We start from the raw sequence: 20498 nt of genomic DNA on the forward strand, positions 1-20498 counted from the left end.
GCAGTGAGGCTTATCTCCCATTGCAGTAAGTGTAGGATGCACTCTTGTCGCGCAATGGAAGGCGTGAAGCGCAACCGGTGTACAATATCATTGACAAGAGGCACTGGCATGTGCCGCATTTGCCGTGTTATGAAACCACCTGACACACAGAGTGCCACTGCGCGCCAATCAGTCGACGGGCTCACGGCCTTCCCAGACGAATCCTGCGTCCGGCCGCCCAGCTGGCCAGCTATATTTGTTGTTTGGGGCGGGGACAACAGCCCTCTGCCCAATCACACTGCGCCAGGCAGGAAGCGTGCCTGCGCGACTAAGTCCTCAGTCCTCTTGCCGAGTCTCTCGTACTAAATCGCTCACGTACTCACATACGGGGCCTCCACACTAGCACCTCCCGACAGAAGAACTCCGCTCGCATCTCTTGCCCTGTCAACCAAACAGTCGAGCCGCCGATTGAGCCTCAGCGACGGTCGACTGATTACACTCCGAGGTACGGTACCGTACTCCACAAGCCCGGAATCAGCAATCGGAGCCCTGTCCGTCAATCTCCCCGGGTCCTGGATGAATGGATACGGCATCGCGTTCGTCTGTAAAACACAATGTGCTAACGTGCGTCAGGTAACACTACCCAAAATTTGATGGCAGCTCTGCTACCACTCAACACGCCAACCAGCAACCAGCAACTCACAAAAACAGTGCTCGGGTCCGTCTCGATGCCGGGCCCCTGGTTCCCTCCGGGCCCGGCCATGCCATTGGTGGGCTTCAGTCCCTTGGCGCATGCATGCAACTGAGTCTCCGGCAAGCAGTCCATGACATCAACGGCAATTGCACAGGGTCCAACCAAAGCGGGCGATTGTCACAGTTCAATGCCTGGCGCTCCCGCACACAGCTTGCTCTGGCGCCCATCCATCACACACGATCGCAACGCTGGATGACTCCGCTCGCAGCAGACACAGCGCCCCGGGAGATGATTTAATTGCCTTTCAGAAAAGCCAAGCCTGCCCACCGTCAGTAGCACTCTGGCTCCGCTTAAAGCCAGGTGCCATTAGCAGTTGAGCCACAGAGCCCCCAAGTGTGCTCGGCAGGATTCCAAAGGAGCAGCAAAGCACTGTTCCCCAGTTGTCCAAGCATCTGGTATCCGGCCCTCACACACGCACTCAGGCTATGCAGCGGCAGCCGGACAGGGCTGCATTAACATATATAAGCTTCACACCACACCCAGTCCTGGGGCTCTTGATCTCGGAGACGAAACGCCTGCTGATGCCTCTAATCGTGGCCTCTAATCTAGCCCCAACATTCCAGCCTAACTAGCTGCTCGCACGTGCCGTAGCGGTCCCTACTGCATAGGACCATCGTCCAGGTCCCGTGGCTGCGCGTCTCGGTAGCCGCCGTATTGAGCCACCGCCGCCGCCGCCTCAGCCGCCGTGGGGCCGCCTGCCGTGGCCGCAACAGCCATGAAGCTCGGGCCACCGCTGGAGTAGATGTTACGGTGCATAGACACGGACACACCAGCTCCTCCACTGACGGCGCTCACGCGACTAAAGTCAGGACCCATAATCTCCACAAGGGTCGAGTAATGGCGCGAGCCCACGCGGCTGTCGGCGTTGCTGCCAATGCCGCTGCCTCCGCCACCGCTGCTGCCGCCAGAAAGGCCGATGCTGCGGCCTAATGGGAACGACGGTCCGGCAATGCCAACAGACGGCGAAACGGCCGCGGCTAGGGTGATTGAGGCATCGCTGCCCAGGCGGCTCGGCAGTCGGCTGGCGGCGCCCCCGCCACCAACAATGCCGCAGATCATTCCGTCCACCGTCACAAGCCGCGCGTCGTCGTCCGCGGCGGTGACAGCGCGGTCACCGCGGTCGCCTGCGCCCTCCTGCGGCTGCCCCTCATCGCCCAGCTCCTCAAATTGGCGCATGGCCAGTAACTGCATCTGCATCCGCGCCGCAGCCTCCTGCTGCCGCCCCTGCTCACCCCGCCACTCCGCTTCCTGCTTCTGCTCGTACGTCAGCGTCTGGGTCATGGGCGTGGTCAGCGGCGTGGCCAGCTCCTGCGAACCAAGCAGCGGGGCAGTGGCGGCGCCCGCAGGCACCACCGGCTCGCCTACCCGGCCGCCGCGACCGGCGCCGCTGCCAGCGGACGTGACATCGAAAGCGGCGGCGCCACCCGCACCCGCAGCGGCACCGGGCAACACGGCCTGCAATGTCGCTGGCGGCAGCCCCATTCCGGTCCTCCCCAGGCGCGACCCGGTGCGGTGGAGGGCCGCCGCCGCCGCCAGGCCTCCTGCGGTCGTGAAGGCGCCGCCGGCGATGTTGGTGCCTGGTGCTGCAGGACCCATGAGGCTTGACTCGGCCGTGCCCCGCGCCTCGCCCGTGAGCAGCAGGTTGCTGTGCGCGGCGCTGGACAGCACAGGCAGCTCGCCGCCGGCCGCCGTCATGAAACCGCCAACTGCACCGCCACCGCCGCGGGTGAATGAGGCCTGGCCTGTTGAGGACATGCCCACGGCCGAGGGCGGCGCCAGGAAAGGGGAGGCGCTGTCGCCGGGTGCGGTTGCGGCGGCGGCGCCGCCGGCGGTGCTGCTGGAGCCGCTAGCGAAGCTGAAGCCGGCTTGCGCGGCTGCAGTGGCCGCGTCACTGGAGGTGGAGGCGGCGGAGAGCTGTGGCGGCTGCAGCTGCCGAAGCATGGTTGTCGGGCCACTGGCGGCTTCCGGCTCCCCAGACTGCTGCCTGAATGCAGCTCCGCCCGACGCCATCGAGGCGCCGGGGACGGAGCCGCCGCCAGGCAACGAGCGCGCCTCCGACTGTGGCGGTAGCTCCGCCATGCCGAGGCCCGTGGCGCCGCCCTGCGCTGCCAGGGCGGCCGCGAAGGCTGCACTGTCCGCCGGCGGCGACGCCAGCATGCCCGATGCAGACGAGTGTGCGGGCGCCGCCGCGCCTGACGGCAACAGCGCCGAGCCTGCGTACGGGAGCGTCCGGACGCTGGCGCGTCGATTCACGCCGACGGCGCGGCGCCGTGCGGCCGCTGCCGCGGCCGCTGCCGCCGACACCGGCGACGCATTGCCGCTGCTGGCTGAGCCAAAGCCGGTTGATTCCGGTGATGCGGCTGCGGCTGCTGCTGACGCAGCGGCTGCGGCGGCTGCGGCCGTGGCAGCAGCTGCTGCTGCGGCTGCCGCTGCGGCGGCCGCGGCGGTGGCAGTGGGCGAGGCGATAGTTTCAGGAGAGGCGGCGTCGGGTGCGCCCGGCGGTGCGGCGGTGTTGCCGAGAAGCCAGGTCCGCATGACGCCTGTGGGAAACGACACGGAGCATCAGCAGCAGCAATCGCGCCGCAATTATGTTTGCGTATGCCTTCGTATCGGACCCAGCGGCAGGCAACCGTGTGCAAGCGCCTCGGCACCCAGAGCACTAACATTCTACAATCGCCCGCCATGCTTCACACCACAACAACACGCAAACATGGCGCACGGCATTCCGGCTCACCTTTGCCCTTCGCGGCCACCCCGCCGGTGGGCACCCACGGCTCCTCCGGCACCAGGTCTCGCACGGCGGTGGTGACGTGGATGGCGCAGGGCGGGCAGGTCGACTCGCAGCGGCTGGCGGTGTTGATGGTGTCGCCAAACAGGCAGAAGCGCGGCATGCGGGTGCCCACCACGCCGCTGGTGACGGGCCCGGTGTGGATGCCCACTCGCACCTGTGGTCCGGCGTTGGTGACGGTGGTCGCGAGGTGAGGGTTGAGATGGGGTGGAGTGGGGTGAGATGCACGTGCGGTGCGTCGTGCTTGCCGTTTGTGCGTGATGCCCGACGTGCTTCGCAGCGGTGTCGTGTACGGCGGATACCACTAGCACGCAACCGTGCACATACACACACCTCCAGCTGCACGCACACATGCACACACATACACACACACGTTCACACCTGTAGCGGCTGGCCTGTGGGCATACGCATGTGCCCCACCACCTCCAGCAAGGCCTGCGTGGGGAGTGGTTGCGTGCGGCTCGTGTGAGCAAGCAATCCGGTCAATATCCAATCACGGGCGGGAGGCCTAAAAATACTACACAACCTAAGACAGAAAGACAAAGACACGGCGTGGCTTTGTCCCGGGGTCCCGGCGGCTCACGCCTCCTTCCCCAGCGCGACAGCCCCTCAGCCCCATCCGCACCCAGCCCACCGCCGTACCTTTGCGAAACGCACCACCTTGCGGGCATGGTCCGGGTCCTGCTCCCCGTGCTCCAGCAGCGCCCCCACGCCGTCCGGCCCACGCCGCATCAGCCCGCCCGCCACCATGTAGCAGTCGCCGATGGTCTCGACCTGCGGGAAGGCAGTGACGTGGCATTGAAGAGGTTGACTATGCGCGAGAGGCAGACACGCCCGTGGACGCACGGCGCTCGGTTGGGAGTGTGACGTGCGGGTGGTGTGGCCCGGCTCTGCGGCGCGCAGGCTAGCAATGGCACATGCGCGCGTGTGCACGTGCATATGCAGCCACACAATCATACTCATACACATGTGCGCCTGGGGCATTGTCCACCAGGCCCCCTCCCCAATACACACACACACACACACACACATACACATACACACACACGCTCTGGCACCCCCACCTTGTAGACGTCGTGCACCCCCAGCAGCGAGTCGAACTGTGTGTACAGCGAGTTCAGGAAGGCCATGACCACTGCCGGCTCCACCACCGAACACATGGCCGTGAAACCCTTGACGTCGCAGAACAGAACCTGTGTGTATATATATATATATATATATATATATATGTGTGTGTGTGTGTGCGCGCGCGGGAGGTGTGAGGCGCGCCTTTGCATACCGTGTAAGGCAGCGTATGTTGGGAGGGAGCGGTGTGTGTATGCCCGTGTGATGGAGGAGTGCGCGTGCCCTACGCCTGATGGCTCATTATACCCTTTTCTGCATGCCCACAATCCCGCACCTACCCACCCATCCACCCACCGTCACTGCCTCGTGGTGGTGCGCCAACTGGCTGCAGTCCTGGCTCTGAAGCAACTCGAACTGGCTAGCACGGCGAGAGCGCCCGCCGCCGGTGTTGCCGGCGCCGCCGCCAGGGCCGCCGCCGCCAGCTGCAGCACCGCCGCCGGCGCCGCTTGCGTACATGGTCATGTTCTGTACGGCGATGTACTCGAGCACGTGCCGAGGGAAGATCTGTGGCGGGCACCAGGTATGAGGCATGGGGCGTCAGCCGATATGAGCACGTTTCAGCATGAGGGCTCAAGTCCATCTTCCGACTGCAGCTCTGCGCGTCATGGACTCGATCACGAAGTTAAAATCTCCCGACAGCCCCAAAGCTCCCGGCGTTCTCCGCCATTCCCCCTCGTCTACCTCGCGCCGTCGCTTGCTCCCTCCGTTTACGCACACGCACACACACACGCACACGCACGCACCTGCTCCAGCAGTCGGTGCTCCACCTCCATCAGCTCCGTCAGCTGCATCTCCGTCTCCACCTTCTCGCTCACATCGTTCTATTCAATTGTTTGAACGGGTGACACCGAAACAAAGTAAGATTTGGCATGGTTAACCGTGCAGTGCGGTCACTCAATATTTTTCTGGGAGTACTCGCGCGGATCCACCGCAATGCTTATTATGGCTGGTCGCTGTGTCGCCCACGGCTTCTCACGCACGCCCTAATCAACCCGCCAGCCTGCCATGCGTCCCACAGACATGCAGGCACTCCACCGCAACCACCCCTGGCTCCGTCACGCTCACCCACCCACTCACTCCCCCACTCACCTGCACGATGGCCACCACCCGCGCCCCCGTCACTGGGTCCGTGAAACTGGTCGCCGCCACCTCGTGCCAGGCCGACCCAACCCGCCGCGCCATCTCCGCCGGCGACATGTCGCGAGGCGACTGCACAGCCGCCGCCGCGCCGGCTCCACCACTCGCGGCGTCACGCAACACGCGCTCCTCTGCCCGCAGCCGTAGCATTGCTGGCGGCTGTAGTACGGGCAGGGAAGGCGGCGGCGATGGCAGCTGCGCTGCCGCCGCCGCGCCGGCGGCTGCGCCGCCGAAGTGTGCAGGCTCAGGCAGCGCGCCTGGCTCGTGCGAGCCCCGAGGCGCTGCCAGAGCGGCCCCGTCCGCTGGGTGCGAGTGCGAGTGGCTGCCGCTGACGGTGTTAGCGGCCGTGGATGCGCTTTCCCTGGTGGCGGTCACGGCGGCGGCGCCGCCAGCCATCTGCGCAAAGGTGCCCAGCTGGCCGAAGGCGTGCTCCCCAGTCGGAGCGTCACTCTCTCGACCGAACGCCAATGCCCCCGCCCCGGTGTCAGGCGCTGAGACGATGGCGTTGATGCTGGGGCCTACTCGCGGTGACTGCGGCTGCGGCTGGGTCGGCGATGGCACCTGACCGCCAGCAGCAGTTGCGGCGAACGCCATGCAGTCGGACATAGTCGCCAGGGCGCCCTCGTTGCTGCCGCCACCGCCTGCGAAGCTGCCGCCGCCGCCAAACGCGCCGCTGCCTCCGGCCCCGCCGCCGGCCTGCTTCAGGCCATTGCCACTTGCGGCCTTCTGCTGAATCTCCAGAACGCGCTTCGAGGCGGAGCGCATGAAGCTAAAGATACGCGGCACCGTCAGCCGCGGCTCACTGGGCGCCACGTTAAAGCTCATGCTCCGCCCCACCTCCCCAAGGCCACCGCCGCGCCGCCCGCCCAGGCCACGTGCGCGGCTGCCGCCGCCATTTCCGGGGCTGAGGACGGCGGCTGCCCCGCCGCCGAAGGCGGCTGCGGCCGCGCTCGCCGCGGCGCCGTCGGCGGCGCTGTCCAGGGCCTCCAGGTCACGCTGCGAGTGCACCCGGCCAATGAGGGTGAGCGTGGAGGTGGGGAGGGCCTGGGCTAGGTAGGAGCGCGTGCTGTTGCGGCTGAGCGGGCGCTTTAGGGCGTGCCCCTGGCGGCGCACGCTGCCGCGCGAGTGCACTGCGCCGCCGCCGCTGGCGGCACCGCCTGCTGCAGTTGAGGTGGAGGCGGCGGCGCCGCCGTTGGCGCCTGTGCCGGCGGCGCCAGGCGACATGCTAGAGGTGCTGGCGTAGGTGCCGAGGCCGGTAGCGGTGACGGCGGACCCGGCGTCGTCGGCGGCCGCGCCGCCGGGACCAGGTGCGCCGGAGCCGCTCGCGCTGAGGTGCCCGCTGCGCCCGGCGCCATGCAGGCTGTAGCTCTGGCTGTGGCTCTGACCGTGGCTGTAGCTGGTAGAGCTGGGGGATGTAGGGCCGCCGGCAGCACCGCTGTCACCGGCGGCGGGGATCAGGTTGAGGTCTCCGCCGCCACCGCCGCCCGTGCCCTCGGATCCAAACCCGGACCCAAGGACGACGCCAGCGCGTGCTGCCGCCGCCGCGGTGGCGGCGGCGGCGCCGCCGCCGGTGACATGGGCCATATCCTCACTGATCGCGGGCCCGTCGCCGGGACCGAGCGGTGCAGGGTCCGCAGGGTCCGCCATGGCCTGTAGCTGCAGGCGCCGCTGCACCTCCGGCCCTGAGCCCAGTGTCCCCAGGCGCATCGAGTGCTCGCCCTCGCCCCCCTCCACCACCGCAGACAGGACGCGTCCCGGCAGTGCCGACACCGCCGCGTCAATCAGCGCGCCGGTGCGCGGGTGCTGCTTCGGTGCCACCGCCGCCGCCGTCGAGGACGCCGGCGCTTCCAGGGCCGCAGCGTGTTGCTCCTCCACATTCGGTGCACTGTCAGCTTGCGACTGAACGTCCACCTGCGCCGCCGCGCTGCCGTTCGCGTCAGGCATCAAGCCGTCAACGACTGGCGCCGCCGGCCGTGCTGTGGCGTCGGCGTCGGCCCCGTTGGTCAAGGGCCCGTCAATCACGGCTGGTGTGCGGCTGCTGCCCATGCTCCGTAGCCGCTCCGCAAACGCCAGAACTGACGCGCGTGGCTTGCCCGCGTGCGCGCCGGCACCGCTGCTGAAGCTGCCGCCGCTGCTCCCGACTGCCATTGCAGGCGCGCCACCGCTCGTGTCGGCACGCTGGAGAGTCTGCAGCAGGCTCCCATCGCGGCGGCGTGCCGCAGAGCCGCCGCTTGCTGCGGCCTCGGGGTCGGGTGCCGGCGCCACGACGCCGGCGCGTGCGGTCGGCACGGGCGACGGGGCCTCAGCGACGGGCTCGGGCTCTAGCGAAGGCGGCGTGAGTTTCTGGCCGTCGTCGCCGGACACGGCGCTGGCGCTGGCGGTTGTGGGCATGGTGGCTGGCAGTCGGGGGTCGGGGGCGGAGACGGCCGAGGTTACACTGTTCAGAAGCCCGAGGCGGGAGGCGTGCGCAGGGGGCGCTTGGCTGGATGCCGCAGCCGCGGCTGCTGCAGTAGGGGTCGAGGCCTGGCTGCCACTGCCACTGCCGCTGCCGATGACGCGGTGCTGTCCGTCGGCAGCGGCGCCGCGCAGCAGCGGCGATCCAGGCAAGGGCGGGTGGTGGTGCGGGCGAGGCTGCGGCTGCAGCTGCGGGTGAAGAGGGGCGTGCGGCTGCGAAGCGCCCTGCGTGAAGCTGCGCGAAAGCAGCCCGCGCAAACTGTAGCTGCGCTGCGGCGGCCGCCGCCGGGGCGCGCCGCCAGCAGCCGCAACACCAGTGCTGGGCGACCGGGAAAAGCTGCCGTTGCCGCTGTCGTGGCTGGGCGCGAGGTCGGGTTCCCCTGTAAAGCAGTCCGCCGCCTCCACCGCATACGGGCCGACGCCGTCGTCCTGATTGTCATCAGCGGTCACACGGGCGGAGAAGGCCGGGGACGACGCAGCGGTAAACGACGCGCTCGTGCCGACGGCACCCAGCAGCTGCGCCCGCCGCTGATGACTGGGCTTGTGCCCAAAGCCGAAGCTGGGCAGCGTGGCTTGCACCTCTCCAGGGTCGGTGCCGGCCGTACCGCTGGTGGCGGTGATGGCGGCGGCGGCGCCAGAGATCAGCCGGTGGAAGGGTAAGGGGCTGGCGGCGGCACTGGTGGCGGCGCTGGCGGCGGCGGCGGCACCGCCGCGACGAGGGCTAGGATGGTAGGCGCCCTTGCGTGGGGCAGAGCCGGAGCTATAGCTCGTGAAGGAGCCTGTGCCGTGCCGCATCGGCGGCCGCGTGAGGGCGGTCGCGGCGGCGACACGGTCACTCACACCCAGCGCTTCCGCCGCCACCGCCGCACTGCTGTGGGCGGTAGTGGAGTAGTCTCTGCTTGAGCTGCGTGGCTGGGTGGTGGTGAGGTCGTTGGCGGCAGCGGCTCCGCCGACGCTGTTGCCGCGCCCGTCGGCTTGGCCACGCCCGCTCGGCATCTCGACATCCGCTGACGACAGCAGAGACCGCCCTGAGGGGCCCGCTGCGATCCTAGCCTGTGACCCGCTCAGCCGCCCACCAGCGGCAACGGCTGCCACCGCCGCCGCGGCGGCGGCGGCGGTGCCACCATGTGAAGCCACGAAAGTGCCCGAGTGAGTCAGTGCGGAAAGCTGCGCTGGGGCGAGGCCGGTGGTTGCGTCCACTGGGCTGTCAACACCGCCGCCGCCACCGCTAGCAGTGGCACCACTGCCTTCGCCCAGGAGGGCGGCGGCCGTGGCGCGGACAGCTGAAGCGGTGGTGGCGGCGCCGGCGGCGGCTGGGTCGACGCTGGCGGGTGCAGCAGCGGCGTTGGCTTGCTGCTCTGCCAGCACGCGCGCGCCCCACCTCTGAGCGGCGCGGATGCAAGGGCGCATCACGCGGGGAACCTGCAGGAAGGGAGTGGATACCGGGGTTGGGAGGAGCGTGAGCCCTGGCGGTCGTCAAGCGAGCGCAGGATGCGTCGAATACACTAGTTTGGACTGTTGTCGGTTGCGTGCATGAGCGGCCAGCGCCAACCCTGTTCTGCCCGGAATCGATGCCGCACTTCGGCTTACCGGTATCAGCGAGCGGTACATGTTACCGCAAATGACTTCCTCCAGCATTTCATCCAGCTGCTCCGGGCAGAGGCAGAACAACACGCTGAGGACATCTAGCTCGCTGACATCAAGCAGCGTCGCCGCCTGTCCCGCGCCTCCGCCAAAGCCCGTCGAAAAGCCGCCAGAGCCGCCACCGGTCGGGCTCCTGCGGTGCGGGCTGGCGCTACTCGCGGCCGCCCCGGCGGCAGCTGAGGAGGCGGAGCCGCCGGCGACCTTGCCCGCTGCCTCCGCCTGGGCTTTGGCCATGTAGGCGACCGACTCGCGCGGGTCACTGGGCAAGCTGTTGCGCGCGCTGAGCAGCCCGAGAGGGGGGCCCGGCTTCGCCTGTTGCGGCTGCTGTTGCTGTTGCTGTGCGTCCGAGTTCTGTTGCTGCTGCTGTTGTGCCTCTTCCGCAAAGGTGAGCTCACCCATGAAGTCCACTGAGCCCTGGTTTTGCTGAAGCACACGACCCTGCAGGGGAAGGCATGGTGGCCGGGCGTGAAGACACAACGCGCGGCGACACACACACACACACACACACACACACACACACACACAAACACAATGAGCACATACCGCACATGTCAGCATGTGAATAGACATACTGCTCTCCGCATTCGTCGCGTGTGTACGTCGCCGCGTGGATAGCAAATACATCTACCTCATAGCCCCACCCAGCAAGCGTGCCGCTAACCCACTCCCCCGCAACCCAATACCATGCCCGCTGCTCCCCTGCTGCTCCCCTGCTGCTCCCCTGCTGCTTGCTCACCCCGCAGTCGAAAAGCGTGATGGCGTACGGCACGGAGGCCAGCAGCAGGTGGTGCCGCTGCCACGTCTGCACCACGTACAACAGCTCCTCGCCCGCCAGCGGCGCCAAGCTGCCCGCGTCGCTCGCCGCCGCCTCCAGCAATCCCACCACGCCCGCCATCTCGCCCGTGCCCGCACCCGCGCCCGCGTCCGTGCCAATGCCAGTGCCAGCGCCGACACCCATCCCAGCTCCACCGGACGACGGCACTACTGGCGCCGCCTGACTGTTAGGCATCGGCCAGGCACTACCGGGCGCCGCCGCCGCCGCCGCGGTCATCGCCGCCGCGGCAGCGGCGGTCGCGTCGACACGTTGGCTGCTGCCGCCGCCGGCGATAATGTTGCCAAAGCTGGGTTCCTGTTGCCCAAGCCCGGCGAAGCCGCTGCCATCCATGACCACGCCCATACCCAGCGACAGCGACGGCAGCGCGGCGGTGCTGTGCCGCGGCTCCGAGCCGCCGACGCTGCCGGGCGGCTGAGCGTTGGGCACTGTGCCGCTGCTAATCATGAACGGGTGCGTGGCCTGGTTGGTGCTGCCGGTGGTGATGTGGGCGGCGGCGGCACCGTTGGCAGCGCCGCCAACGCCGGCGGGCCCCTGATAAGAGGTGTTGGCTGACGCCAGCCCTAACGGCATCGACAGCAGGAAGCTGCCAAGGCCGGCCGCGGCGTCACTCGGGTGCGACACCGCGGGCTGCACCATTGCCACTGCCGGCGGCGGCGAGGTGTCCGCCGACAGCATTGGGTTGTGGCTGTGATCTGTGTAAGAGGTGCGGCCGGCGAAGAAGGAGTGCGGCCGCGGCGGCGGCCGCGGCAGCGGCGGCAGCGACCCCGTCACCGCTGTGCCTGAGGGCAGCGACGGCAGCACGCCCGACGCCGCAGCGCTGGCGGCGGCGGCGACGACGGCGCCGATGTTGGCTCCGGACATGCCAGCAGGCCCGTACAGGCCGAGCGGCACGCCTGCAGCGGCTAGCGCCGCCGCCGTGGGCTGCGGCCACTCCAACACGATCGCAGGCAGCCAGGCCGAGGCTGCCGCTGCCACCGCCGCTGCTGCTGCTGCACTGGCGGCATCGGGCGAGGCGGCCTGGGCCGCAGTGGTGGCGGCCGAGGGCGCTGCCGCCGCCGCCGTTGCCTGAAACGCCACGGCGTGCACCCGCACCGCGCCGCTCTGCACCGCCGCCAGCAGCGCCGCCGCGCCGCCCACCGCCGCCGACGCCGCACTGCGCCCCGCCGCGGCGCCAAGCGCCGCATTGCTCGCGGAGACCGCCGGCGTGGGCCCGCCACCGCCGCCGGCTGATGCCGCCGCCAGTGCCGCCATCAGCGCCGCCACGGCGGCCGGCAGCGGCTCGCGGCCGCCAAGCAGCTGGCAGTAGCCGCCTGGTGATACGGCATGCGTGGCGGGCGGCACGTGCTCTGGCCGCAGCGCCGCCTGCCGCACCAGGTCACGTGCCAGCAGTAGCAGGCAAGGGTCCGCTTCCAGCAGCTCCCGGAGCGCCCACACGCTCGCGGCTGTAGCAGCATCACCAGTGGCAGCAGCAGCAGAAGCCGTGGCTGCGGCTGTAGCATGAGAGGTGGCGCCCGCGCCCACTGCGGCTTCGGGCGCGGCGGTGGCGCTGAACGGTGAGGAGGTGATGGCGTTGGAGGGTGAGGAGTTTGAAGGCTGGCTAGCTGCAGCGGCACCGGGTGCGTCCGCCGCTGGAAGGTTGGGTGCAGAGGCGGAGGAGGGGCTCCTCGCGGTGGTTGGTGCCGATGACGGCGTTGCTTGGCCACCCAAGAGGCGGCTCGAGATAGCGCCGGCCGTGGCGGGGCCTGCCGAGATCGGGGCCGCCCGCGCCGCACTGCCGCCCGCACCCGACACGAGCGCAGCCCATGTGGGGCCGACGCCTGGCGGGCTGGCAGGCGGCGCCGGCACCACAGACGCGGCGGGGGCATTCGCCGCCGCGAACAGGGACATGGACAGCTGCCCGACGCCAACCTCGCTGACGGACATCCCGCCGGCGGCAGCGGTTGTGGTGGTAGTGGCGCTGACGACGCGGACGTCGTGGCCACTGACGGCGGCGGCGGCGCCCGCCAGCGCGCCGGCGGCGACGTTTTGCCAGACCAGCTCCAGGTCCACATCTCCGCCGGCCAGCGCCGCCACAGCCGCCGCCAGCGCGGCACGCGCCTCCGCCTCCGGTGTCCCGTCAAGGCTTTGCGGCGCCCCGGCGCGCTGCTGTGCCGCCCCGCTGTTTGCAGCGCTTGAGCCCGCCGCTGCCGCTGCCGCGCCTGGCCGCCGCCGGCCCGGCTTTGCCTGCGGCCTGAGGGAGTCCAAGTACATGGAGGCCACCACGCGGCTGAGGGAGGAGAGCGACTGTGTACGCAGCTCCGAGCCGCTTATGGTCAGGCCGGCAAAGCCGTCGTTCGTCATCGATACGACCGGCACCCCCGCGTGGCCTGCCGCGTCCTTGGAGGTACCTCTGCCTGCCGCGGTATCCGCGTCCACATCTGCATCCACCATTGCGGCTGCTCCCTCCGACGCGCTGACGCCTCCGGACGTGCCGCCAGGACCCGCCGCGGCTGGCCGCAGCACCAGCACCATCAGCGGCGTCGGCAGCGCCGCGGCGCGGTCGCACACGGCGCGCGTGAGCAGCGCAAGCGGCTGCGCCGCCGCGCCGCCGCCGAGGCCATGCCCTCCCGCCGTGTTGCCGCTAGGGATTGCTGCGTGCCCCGGCCCCAGGTATTGACTTAGTGAGGAGCGGGAGGGGTCCCGGTCCAAGCTCATTGACGGCCTGCCATAAGGCCGGCCCAGGTTGCCGGAACCTCCCGCCACTGCCGCCGCCACCGACGGCGCCCCCGAACTCGGTGCGCCCCCGCCGCCTCCGGCAGCGGCGCCAGCCGCCGGCAGGGTTCCGAGGCTGGGAGGCCCTGGCCCCAAGGGTGTGCTGCCGGCCCCCGCACTGGCCCGGTCGGGCATGCCTGACAGCATGAGGCGCGTGTGCGACGGCATCTTGCCCAGCGCGCCCGTGGCCATGGAGCCAACCACTAGCGAGGAGCCGCCGCCGCCAGCCGAGGTGTTCATGTGACTGATGGTACCCGGTATCGTGTACGCGCCCGGTCCCGTGCCATGTCCCGCGCCCGGCCGCAACAGCGTGTGCAGCAGCCACGGCTCACCCCAGCCCCCGCCCACTCCCGTGCCCGGCGTCACCATGCCGAGCTGGCTGGTCGTGGTTATGGAGCTGGCACTGCCTCGCGCAAACTGCGCAGTGGGCCCCAGGTTAACACCTGCAGCGCGAGGGGGAACGCCGCCGTCATGCTACCGGTATACCCACGCGTGGCGCGTCCTGACCCCTGCAACACTACGCAGTGGCCAACGCAGTGACCGCGGAACGCGACGCAGCGCCGCGACGCAGCGCAAAGCGCAGCACGCAGCGCACGCACCGTGGAGCCCCAGCATGGCCTGCAGGTTGGCTGCAAGCGCGGCTGCGGCTGCGGAGGTGCCGCGCGCCGACCCGTCCATGTCCATCACGGCCATGGAAGCCCGGCGCGACTTGATGCCCGAGGTGGCGAAGGCGTTCAGGCGCGACACGGAGCGTGCGAAGCTCATGCTGCAGAGCAGGAGGGTCGGGAGGCAGGTGGGAGGTGGAAGGTGGGTAGCCGCCCACTCAAGACGGAGTGGGGCCGTGAAAGCAGGGGCGCTAGCTACAGGTGCACTGCCGTGCCCGCCACGGCCTCAGGGCGGCCTCAGCACAACCCCTGCACGCCCGCTACCGCCCCCGTCCCTGCCGCAACTGGCGTGGCTATCGTATGCACGAGTACTTCACATCCCGCTTTGCCACCGCCTGCCCAAAGCCGCCACCATCCCCACATCCCGCAATGTCCGCAGCGGCTCACCTGCAGCTGCTGGCCATACTGCCGCTGATGCCTGTCGCGCCAGCGCCACCGCCACCACCAGCAGAGCCAAACACGGCGCCGGAGTGGCTGCTGGCGCCCACGCGCGTCAGGGACGGCGCCGCAACCGGGTCCCGTAGCGGCTTCACCTCCTGAGGTGTGTGACGGTGCGTTGTGGCGTGTTGCGCGAGCGAAAGGGGAGGGGCGCCACGCACAACATTCAGAGCCAACTAGCAGGCATGGCATGTTGCCGTGGCACGGGCATGACAAACACGTCCGGGACATCCAATAGCGGGAAGGCATCGGCCTAGCTACTGGTCCCCCTGAGAGCTGGTACCCGCTACGTTAGGGAGTGCCAGCGCCACGCCCTGTCGAGTAACACGTGCGCAACCGCTTGTCAAGACGCTCAAGTTGCCTAGCATTTCCAATGAAACACATCGGAGGTCATTCGTACTGGGTTCTATGTATTCGGCCTCGCCTAAGCCTCAATTCGTCACTGGACTCGTCACCCTTTCAACCTGTGAGCTTCAATAGCCGGCCCACCTGCAGCAGCAGCAGCGGTGCGGCAGCCGGCTGCGACGTATGAGCAGGCGGTGCCAGGCCGGATGCTGTGCCCGCGTGCGCCGAGCTGTCAGGTTGCCATCGCTGAGCGCTTGGCACATTTGATGCGCCCCCGAATGATTTTGACTGGGGAGGAGACGCAGGGTAAACAGGGGTAGCGAGGCGTAATCAAGAACGGTCCGATGTAGTCCCCTTGGTAGGCACAGGGTGGACTGTGACCCGCAACACCCTGGCACGTTACCCCACTCTTCCCAACATACCACGCACTGCACCCGTCATGCCAAACCTCGGGTAAACCACTAGCGGCAACATGGTGGCAGAATCCCATAACACCCGAACTGACATGCAGGTTGTGCTGTCGAGAGAGTTGATTCCTCGATGATGGCTGCCGCTCCAAGAGATGCTTCGCCAGCGACTTCTGCGAGAGCCGGCGCTCAAGCTCCTCCCGATACTCCTCTCGCTGGGAACGAATGCCGTCGTCTGCTTCCTTGGCTTGTGAGACACCAGGGGCTGCGTCCGACGGTGCTGCAATCGGTAATGCGTTATACAAGGGTGGGGCTCCCCCTGGCTGTTTGCTCTTTGCTGATCTTTCATCATTTTGGGAACCATCCACGCGCTTCTTGCCAAAGCACAGGCAACCGCACACCATTTCAACTCGGCGCCCTATCAGGCGCCCGGTTGGGCGTGATTACGTATTTGAGTCGCGGCCATTCATGCATGAGATTGCACCAGGGCTCAATTGAGCCTAAACCAGGAAAGACTGTAGGTATTGCCGAGGCTAGGCCATGTCAATCCAAATATATAACTCGCGTGTACATAACCTAAACCATGGTCTATGACGGGCAGTTCAAGGGCAAAGGCTGGCCGACGTCGAGTGCGATTGGATGACGTTTCAAAGGCATTTTCCGGAGTGCGAACTCGCTCTGCCGAAGAAAACATTTGTGCGGCAGTATTATTTTTTTGGCCCGACCTGACCTTGTTTGGACGTGTCGCAAGAAGAGCCCGGCCTTTGGCGTGCCCTTCGTCAACGGCCCTTCATTCGTCGCTCAATTATATAGGTCAAGTATCATATGTAATGAAGCGCCAACGCTTCCAGCCTGACGCCAGCGAGGGGTGTGGCGATGGCGCCAATGCCGCACATCCGCAGGCGCGCAAACGCCCGGCTCCGTTCTGTCCGCCGCTGATTCGAGCTGTGCCTGCTGCTGCCACCAGCTATGCAGCAGATGCGACTAGTGCTCCAACCGCAGCTGCAGCTGCTGCAGCGGCCAAGGCAGGTCCCACGCCCGGGCCCTCGCCGATCTCGGCGCCTTCGAACCTCCGCCGGCCCTCACCAAAACGGACAACCAGCTCCGCCTCCCTACCCTCGCCGTCCGTGGCGGCGCAGCCAGCCGCTGGCCGAGCGCCTTCGGTCCCTGGACTGCGGCGCCAGCTGGGTGCGCCGACGCTGGCACGGGCCCAGGCCTCTATGGCCCATCAGCCTCTGGAAGCGGAGGCCACCAGGGGCGGCAGCAGCCACTGCCCAGCCCGGAAGACGCCAGCGCCCCGGCCCAGAACTACTGGGGCAGCACCCATGCCGTCAGTGTCAAGGGCCGCCGCCAAGCCGCCACGCGAGTCGGATGTAGCTGCCGCTGCTGTGGCTGTCGAAGCGCAAGGCCCGCAGGGCCCGACCCACATGGCGGGTTCAGTCAGCGGTGCTGCCAAGAGCTATGATGATGCCGGCGGCGCTCGCATTGCAGGCGTAGCTGCTTTGAAGGAGCTTGACACGGTCCAAAGCGACCAGAGCCCATCTGGGTCAACTGAGCCCAGAGGAGCGGCTGGCAGCAACAGCGACCACGCAGCAGGGGATTCGCCCGAGAGGGAGCAGCATGTGGGCACAGACGCGGCTGCGGGTGCACTTGCAGGGGACGGCGCCACGCCGCAACCTGCCACAGCGAGCCGGCGGCAGAGCGTTGCTGATGAGGAGGCGCCGGCAGAGCGCCGCGTCATGAGCACCAGAACGCCCGCGCCCACACCCACTCCTACACCGCCTGCCGGCACCAGCTCCAACGCCGCCGGCGTTTCCGCACACACAGGCGAGACAGCCGCAGCAACAGCAGCACACGGACCATCCTTGAGTCCCAGCCCTGCGCCGGCGCTGCTTCGTGCGGCTGAATCTCAGCTACGGAGGGAGCGCGCCTCTGCGCCCGCACCAGCGGTGCCCGCAGACCCGTCTCCGCTCCCCCCGCAGCGCGCCAGCCCTTGTGTCTCCGGCCGCAGGACCGGTGTCACACCCTCAACCAGCGCCACGACTGAGCAGGAGCAGCGGCGGCTTGCGGAGCAGCTGCCGCGCCTGTTGTCACCCATGCTCGCGCTTGATGAGGTGGCGCAGCCGCAGTGGGTCAGCCCTCCGCCACCGCTGCTGCAGCCGTCACAACCTCAGCAACAGCGGCAGGAGGACGTGGAGGAGGCGCAGGAGGAGGAGCAGGATGAGGAGCAGGAGGCGCCCGCGACGATGCCCTCCAGGCAGCCAGGACGAGGGGAGGCTGCACCGGCGGCGCCCGGAGCTGCCGCGGCCACACAGAGCGGAGCCGCTGGCGCCGGGCGGAGCAGCAATGGTGCAGCTGCTGCCGAGGAGGTCGCCATCTCGGTAGGAAGGAAAGGGGGAGGGATTTCCCTGTGTCACTCTGTGGGTCCTCTAACAGAGAAGCGCGTTGAACGTTTGGTGACGGAGCGTTCAGGTGCAGTGGGTGAGTCTTTGAGCATACCTCGCTGATGTGGGATTGGGCGCGCTGCGTTGCAGAGGTTGCCTGTGAAGGAGCTGGTGCCGCTGGAGCCACCGCAGCGACTGGAGTCAGCCTTTGGCTCCTCACCCTTCTCGCAGCTCATGCGTAAGTCCGTTCACTAGTCGCGTTCCTGTCATGCTGAACTGCTGCAGATCCCGCTCCGGCCCTGAACGCTGGCCCACTTAGCATGATCCATCCATGTCATGCCTGCATTCCCCCTGCGACAGGCGTCCTGCCGCTGTCGCGCCTACTGGCGCCGCTCCCGCCCGGCGCCCCGCCGCAACTGCGCGTGGCTAGTGCGGCCGCAGCCCGCGGCGTGCAGGGTGCGCTGAGGCCGCGCAAGGCATTGGCTGTGCACACGCCTCCACAGGCCCAGCCCTCAACCTCCAGCGGTCAGCCTGGCAACGACCCGACTGTTGCAGAGGCTGCGGGCGGCGCGGTGCGGTCTCTGCTGCTGCAGTGCGGGGGCACAGGAAGCAGGGCAGGCGCAGGCGGCGGAGCAAGTGGCGGCGGTGGCGGCGCAGGAGGAAGCGACGTGGCTGCAGTGGGCCGGGGGCAGCATCTGCGTCAGGCGATGCGGCTCGCGCGCATACTGGCCGCAGCCCGTTGCAGCACGCTGCGCGCATTCCGGCCCCCACCGGCGCCGCCTCGGCCTATCCAGGCAACGGTGCCCGACTCGAGGTGCGTTGTCCAGGTGTTGGGTGGCGGGCCTGCACACCGTTATTGTGGCTCTGGAGACGCGCTATCTGTTTGCTGACTTGGCTTGTCCGACTATCGCAACGGCGCTCTTGTATTCATGCATACCGGTATGGTTCTTGTGTTCGCAGCTGTGACGATGCGAGCGGTGGACCAGCATCGGCGGCTGGCGACGGAGAGGAGGACGCCTGCGAAGCCGCTCGCCTGAACCCAGATCCTGAGGCGCTGGCAGCGTGTGCCCCAGGAGGCTTGGTACCGGCGGACGGCGCTGGCGCTGGTGAAGACACCATCCGACGGAGGCGCCCATCAGGTGGAATGGAAGGTGTGTGTGCGCTTGGTGTGTGGCTGGCGCCGCTTGTCTTGCGCAGAGGCGGCAACAGTGCAACCCCGCCAGACACCAGCTGATTGTCATGAAGCTTGGTGCCTTCACACTCGCGACCGGGGGTTGTGAGGCTGGGGCCCTGGCTTGGCGCTGAATCTAGGCGCTCGAATGTATGTGGGTGGCAACGTGAGCTGCGTGCGTTCACATTCTCACGCGAGCTGCATGTGTTTACAATTTCACAGGCATGCACCTGCAAAGCGAGCTGGAGCCGATGGCCTCTGAAGCATGGCCGCTGGAGGCGCTGGAGCTGCAACCGCCGTCCCAATCAGATGCCGCGCTGCGGCCACAACGTGATCGGGGTGCACTAGCGGCGGCGGGCGACGGCGGCGTAGGCATGCAGGGCAGTGGCGCTGAACGCGATGCGCCGAATTGCGTCAGCGCAGCGGCGGCTGGGGACGGTGCGGTGGAGATGGAGTCATGCGCAGACAGCCCGCCGAGTGGCGATGGCGTGGTTGATGAGAGCAGGCAGCGGCCTGGTGGGGAGGTGATGCCCGCCGCGGCAGAGCAGGGGGGCGTGGGCGGCGGGGGTGCATGTCGTGAGCAGCACACAGCGTGGAGTGGGCTGTCACTTGCGTTCCTGGCGGACGTGTTCAATGCATGATGAGTGCCTAGTGATTGGACACGATGTGGGTTGAGGGGCTGCTGTCGAAGAGTGCTTGGCCTTCCATGGACCTGGCATGCACAAGAGGGACACTGACGAGGACAGCGGCGTTAGCGAGTGCCGGTGGCGGCAGGTACGGTATTCTGCTGCTGTGAGCGGAAGCTTCGGGTGGAGCCCGTGATGGAACATGGCAAGGGGCAGGAAAGCGTAGTCCCGATGTGTGTGGCTCCCACCCGTGCCCACATAAATGCGTAGCAAGAAGGGACAAGGCATTGGTGCGTCGTTCGCGCGCTGTTACTGTACCGACGGTAGCTGGCAGGTTGTGTCGATGTTTTGCTGACGCGCATTCCTCACGCTCCGGGCGCCCGGCCAAGGCGATAGCACCACACAGACTCAATGCGACGCCACACCGCGCGGATAGCATAGCCGATGCGCACCTGCAGGCAGTCGACCGGCGTCCACGGATGAGCTGTGTAGACGAGCACTAGCGTAATGCAACGGCGTGCAGCAAAACAATGGCCGGGCGACAGTGTGACAAGCAGGGGCAAGAACAAGGCGAAGCAAAGCAGAAGAGGGGCCCGAATGTGTACGACAATTGTGGCGGGCAGGCCGAATGCGGTGCAACACGCCAACAGCACAACCGGAGGTGAGGAAGCGTTGCTGATGGTGAGGATAGGTGCTGCGACGTTCGGTAGGGGAGCTGTGGCCGCGCACTAGATGGGAGGAAGTTTCCGAGGTGTTGTTTCCGAGGCATTGTTTGTGGCTGATGTTTGTGGCTGATTAAGAAAGAAGCAGAGTTTCGGCTGTGAGCGGCTGGCGAGGAGAGGCGGGGGCTGTTGCGTTTTGGAAGGCGGGCGGAAGGCCGCACACGCCGGGAGTCGGGCAGGCTGTAGATTTCGCTGAAGCTGCGTTTGAGAAGGGAGCCGAAGGGACAGCTGGGGTGGGACAGTTGGTGTGGGACAGCTGGAAGGGACAACTGG

The 20498-nt window shown here is 67.7% G+C and overlaps 2 protein-coding genes across 2 annotated transcripts; one reads left to right on the forward strand and one right to left on the reverse strand.

Moving 5' to 3' along the window:
- Nucleotides 1-4: 4 nt before the first annotated feature.
- CHLRE_12g548050v5 (uncharacterized protein) lies at nucleotides 5-15895 on the reverse strand. Its single transcript, XM_043068919.1, has 14 exons — nucleotides 15421-15895; nucleotides 15060-15203; nucleotides 14520-14668; nucleotides 14067-14233; nucleotides 10618-13910; nucleotides 9828-10319; nucleotides 5736-9659; nucleotides 5390-5467; nucleotides 4941-5150; nucleotides 4586-4714; nucleotides 4164-4295; nucleotides 3903-3956; nucleotides 3468-3678; nucleotides 5-3273 (listed from the first exon to the last, which is right to left on the reverse strand). The coding sequence occupies exons 1-14, from the start codon at nucleotides 15724-15726 to the stop codon at nucleotides 1331-1333; spliced, it is 11232 nt and encodes a 3743-aa protein (XP_042919060.1). The 5' UTR covers nucleotides 15727-15895; the 3' UTR covers nucleotides 5-1330.
- Nucleotides 15896-16015: 120 nt separating this feature from the next.
- CHLRE_12g548051v5 (uncharacterized protein) lies at nucleotides 16016-20423 on the forward strand. Its single transcript, XM_043068920.1, has 5 exons — nucleotides 16016-17703; nucleotides 17857-17944; nucleotides 18067-18520; nucleotides 18667-18857; nucleotides 19100-20423. The coding sequence occupies exons 1-5, from the start codon at nucleotides 16153-16155 to the stop codon at nucleotides 19516-19518; spliced, it is 2703 nt and encodes a 900-aa protein (XP_042919061.1). The 5' UTR covers nucleotides 16016-16152; the 3' UTR covers nucleotides 19519-20423.
- The last annotated feature ends 75 nt before the right edge of the window (nucleotides 20424-20498 follow it).

Source organism: Chlamydomonas reinhardtii, chromosome 12 (assembly GCF_000002595.2).
Source record: "Chlamydomonas reinhardtii strain CC-503 cw92 mt+ chromosome 12, whole genome shotgun sequence".
NCBI classification, from domain to species: Eukaryota; Viridiplantae; Chlorophyta; class Chlorophyceae; order Chlamydomonadales; family Chlamydomonadaceae; genus Chlamydomonas; species Chlamydomonas reinhardtii.

What these genes read in the sequence shown, in the direction of transcription:
- CHLRE_12g548050v5 (XM_043068919.1), bottom strand. Translation starts at nt 15,726, where the DNA reads ATGGTGTGCGGTTGCCTGTGCTTTGGCAAGAAGCGCGTGGATGGTTCC. An exon ending in CTCGACAGCACAACCTGCAT is followed by an intron (nt 15,204 to 15,420) that starts GTCAGTTCGGGT and finishes TCTCCTCCCCAG; the next exon opens with TCAAAATCATTCGGGGGCGC. An exon ending in GGGTGCACGACGTCTACAAG is followed by an intron (nt 4,296 to 4,585) that starts GTGGGGGTGCCA and finishes GCCTTCCCGCAG; the next exon opens with GTCGAGACCATCGGCGACTG.
- CHLRE_12g548051v5 (XM_043068920.1), top strand. Translation starts at nt 16,153, where the DNA reads ATGAAGCGCCAACGCTTCCAGCCTGACGCCAGCGAGGGGTGTGGCGAT. An exon ending in GCAACGGTGCCCGACTCGAG is followed by an intron (nt 18,521 to 18,666) that starts GTGCGTTGTCCA and finishes TTGTGTTCGCAG; the next exon opens with CTGTGACGATGCGAGCGGTG. An exon ending in CCCATCAGGTGGAATGGAAG is followed by an intron (nt 18,858 to 19,099) that starts GTGTGTGTGCGC and finishes ACAATTTCACAG; the next exon opens with GCATGCACCTGCAAAGCGAG.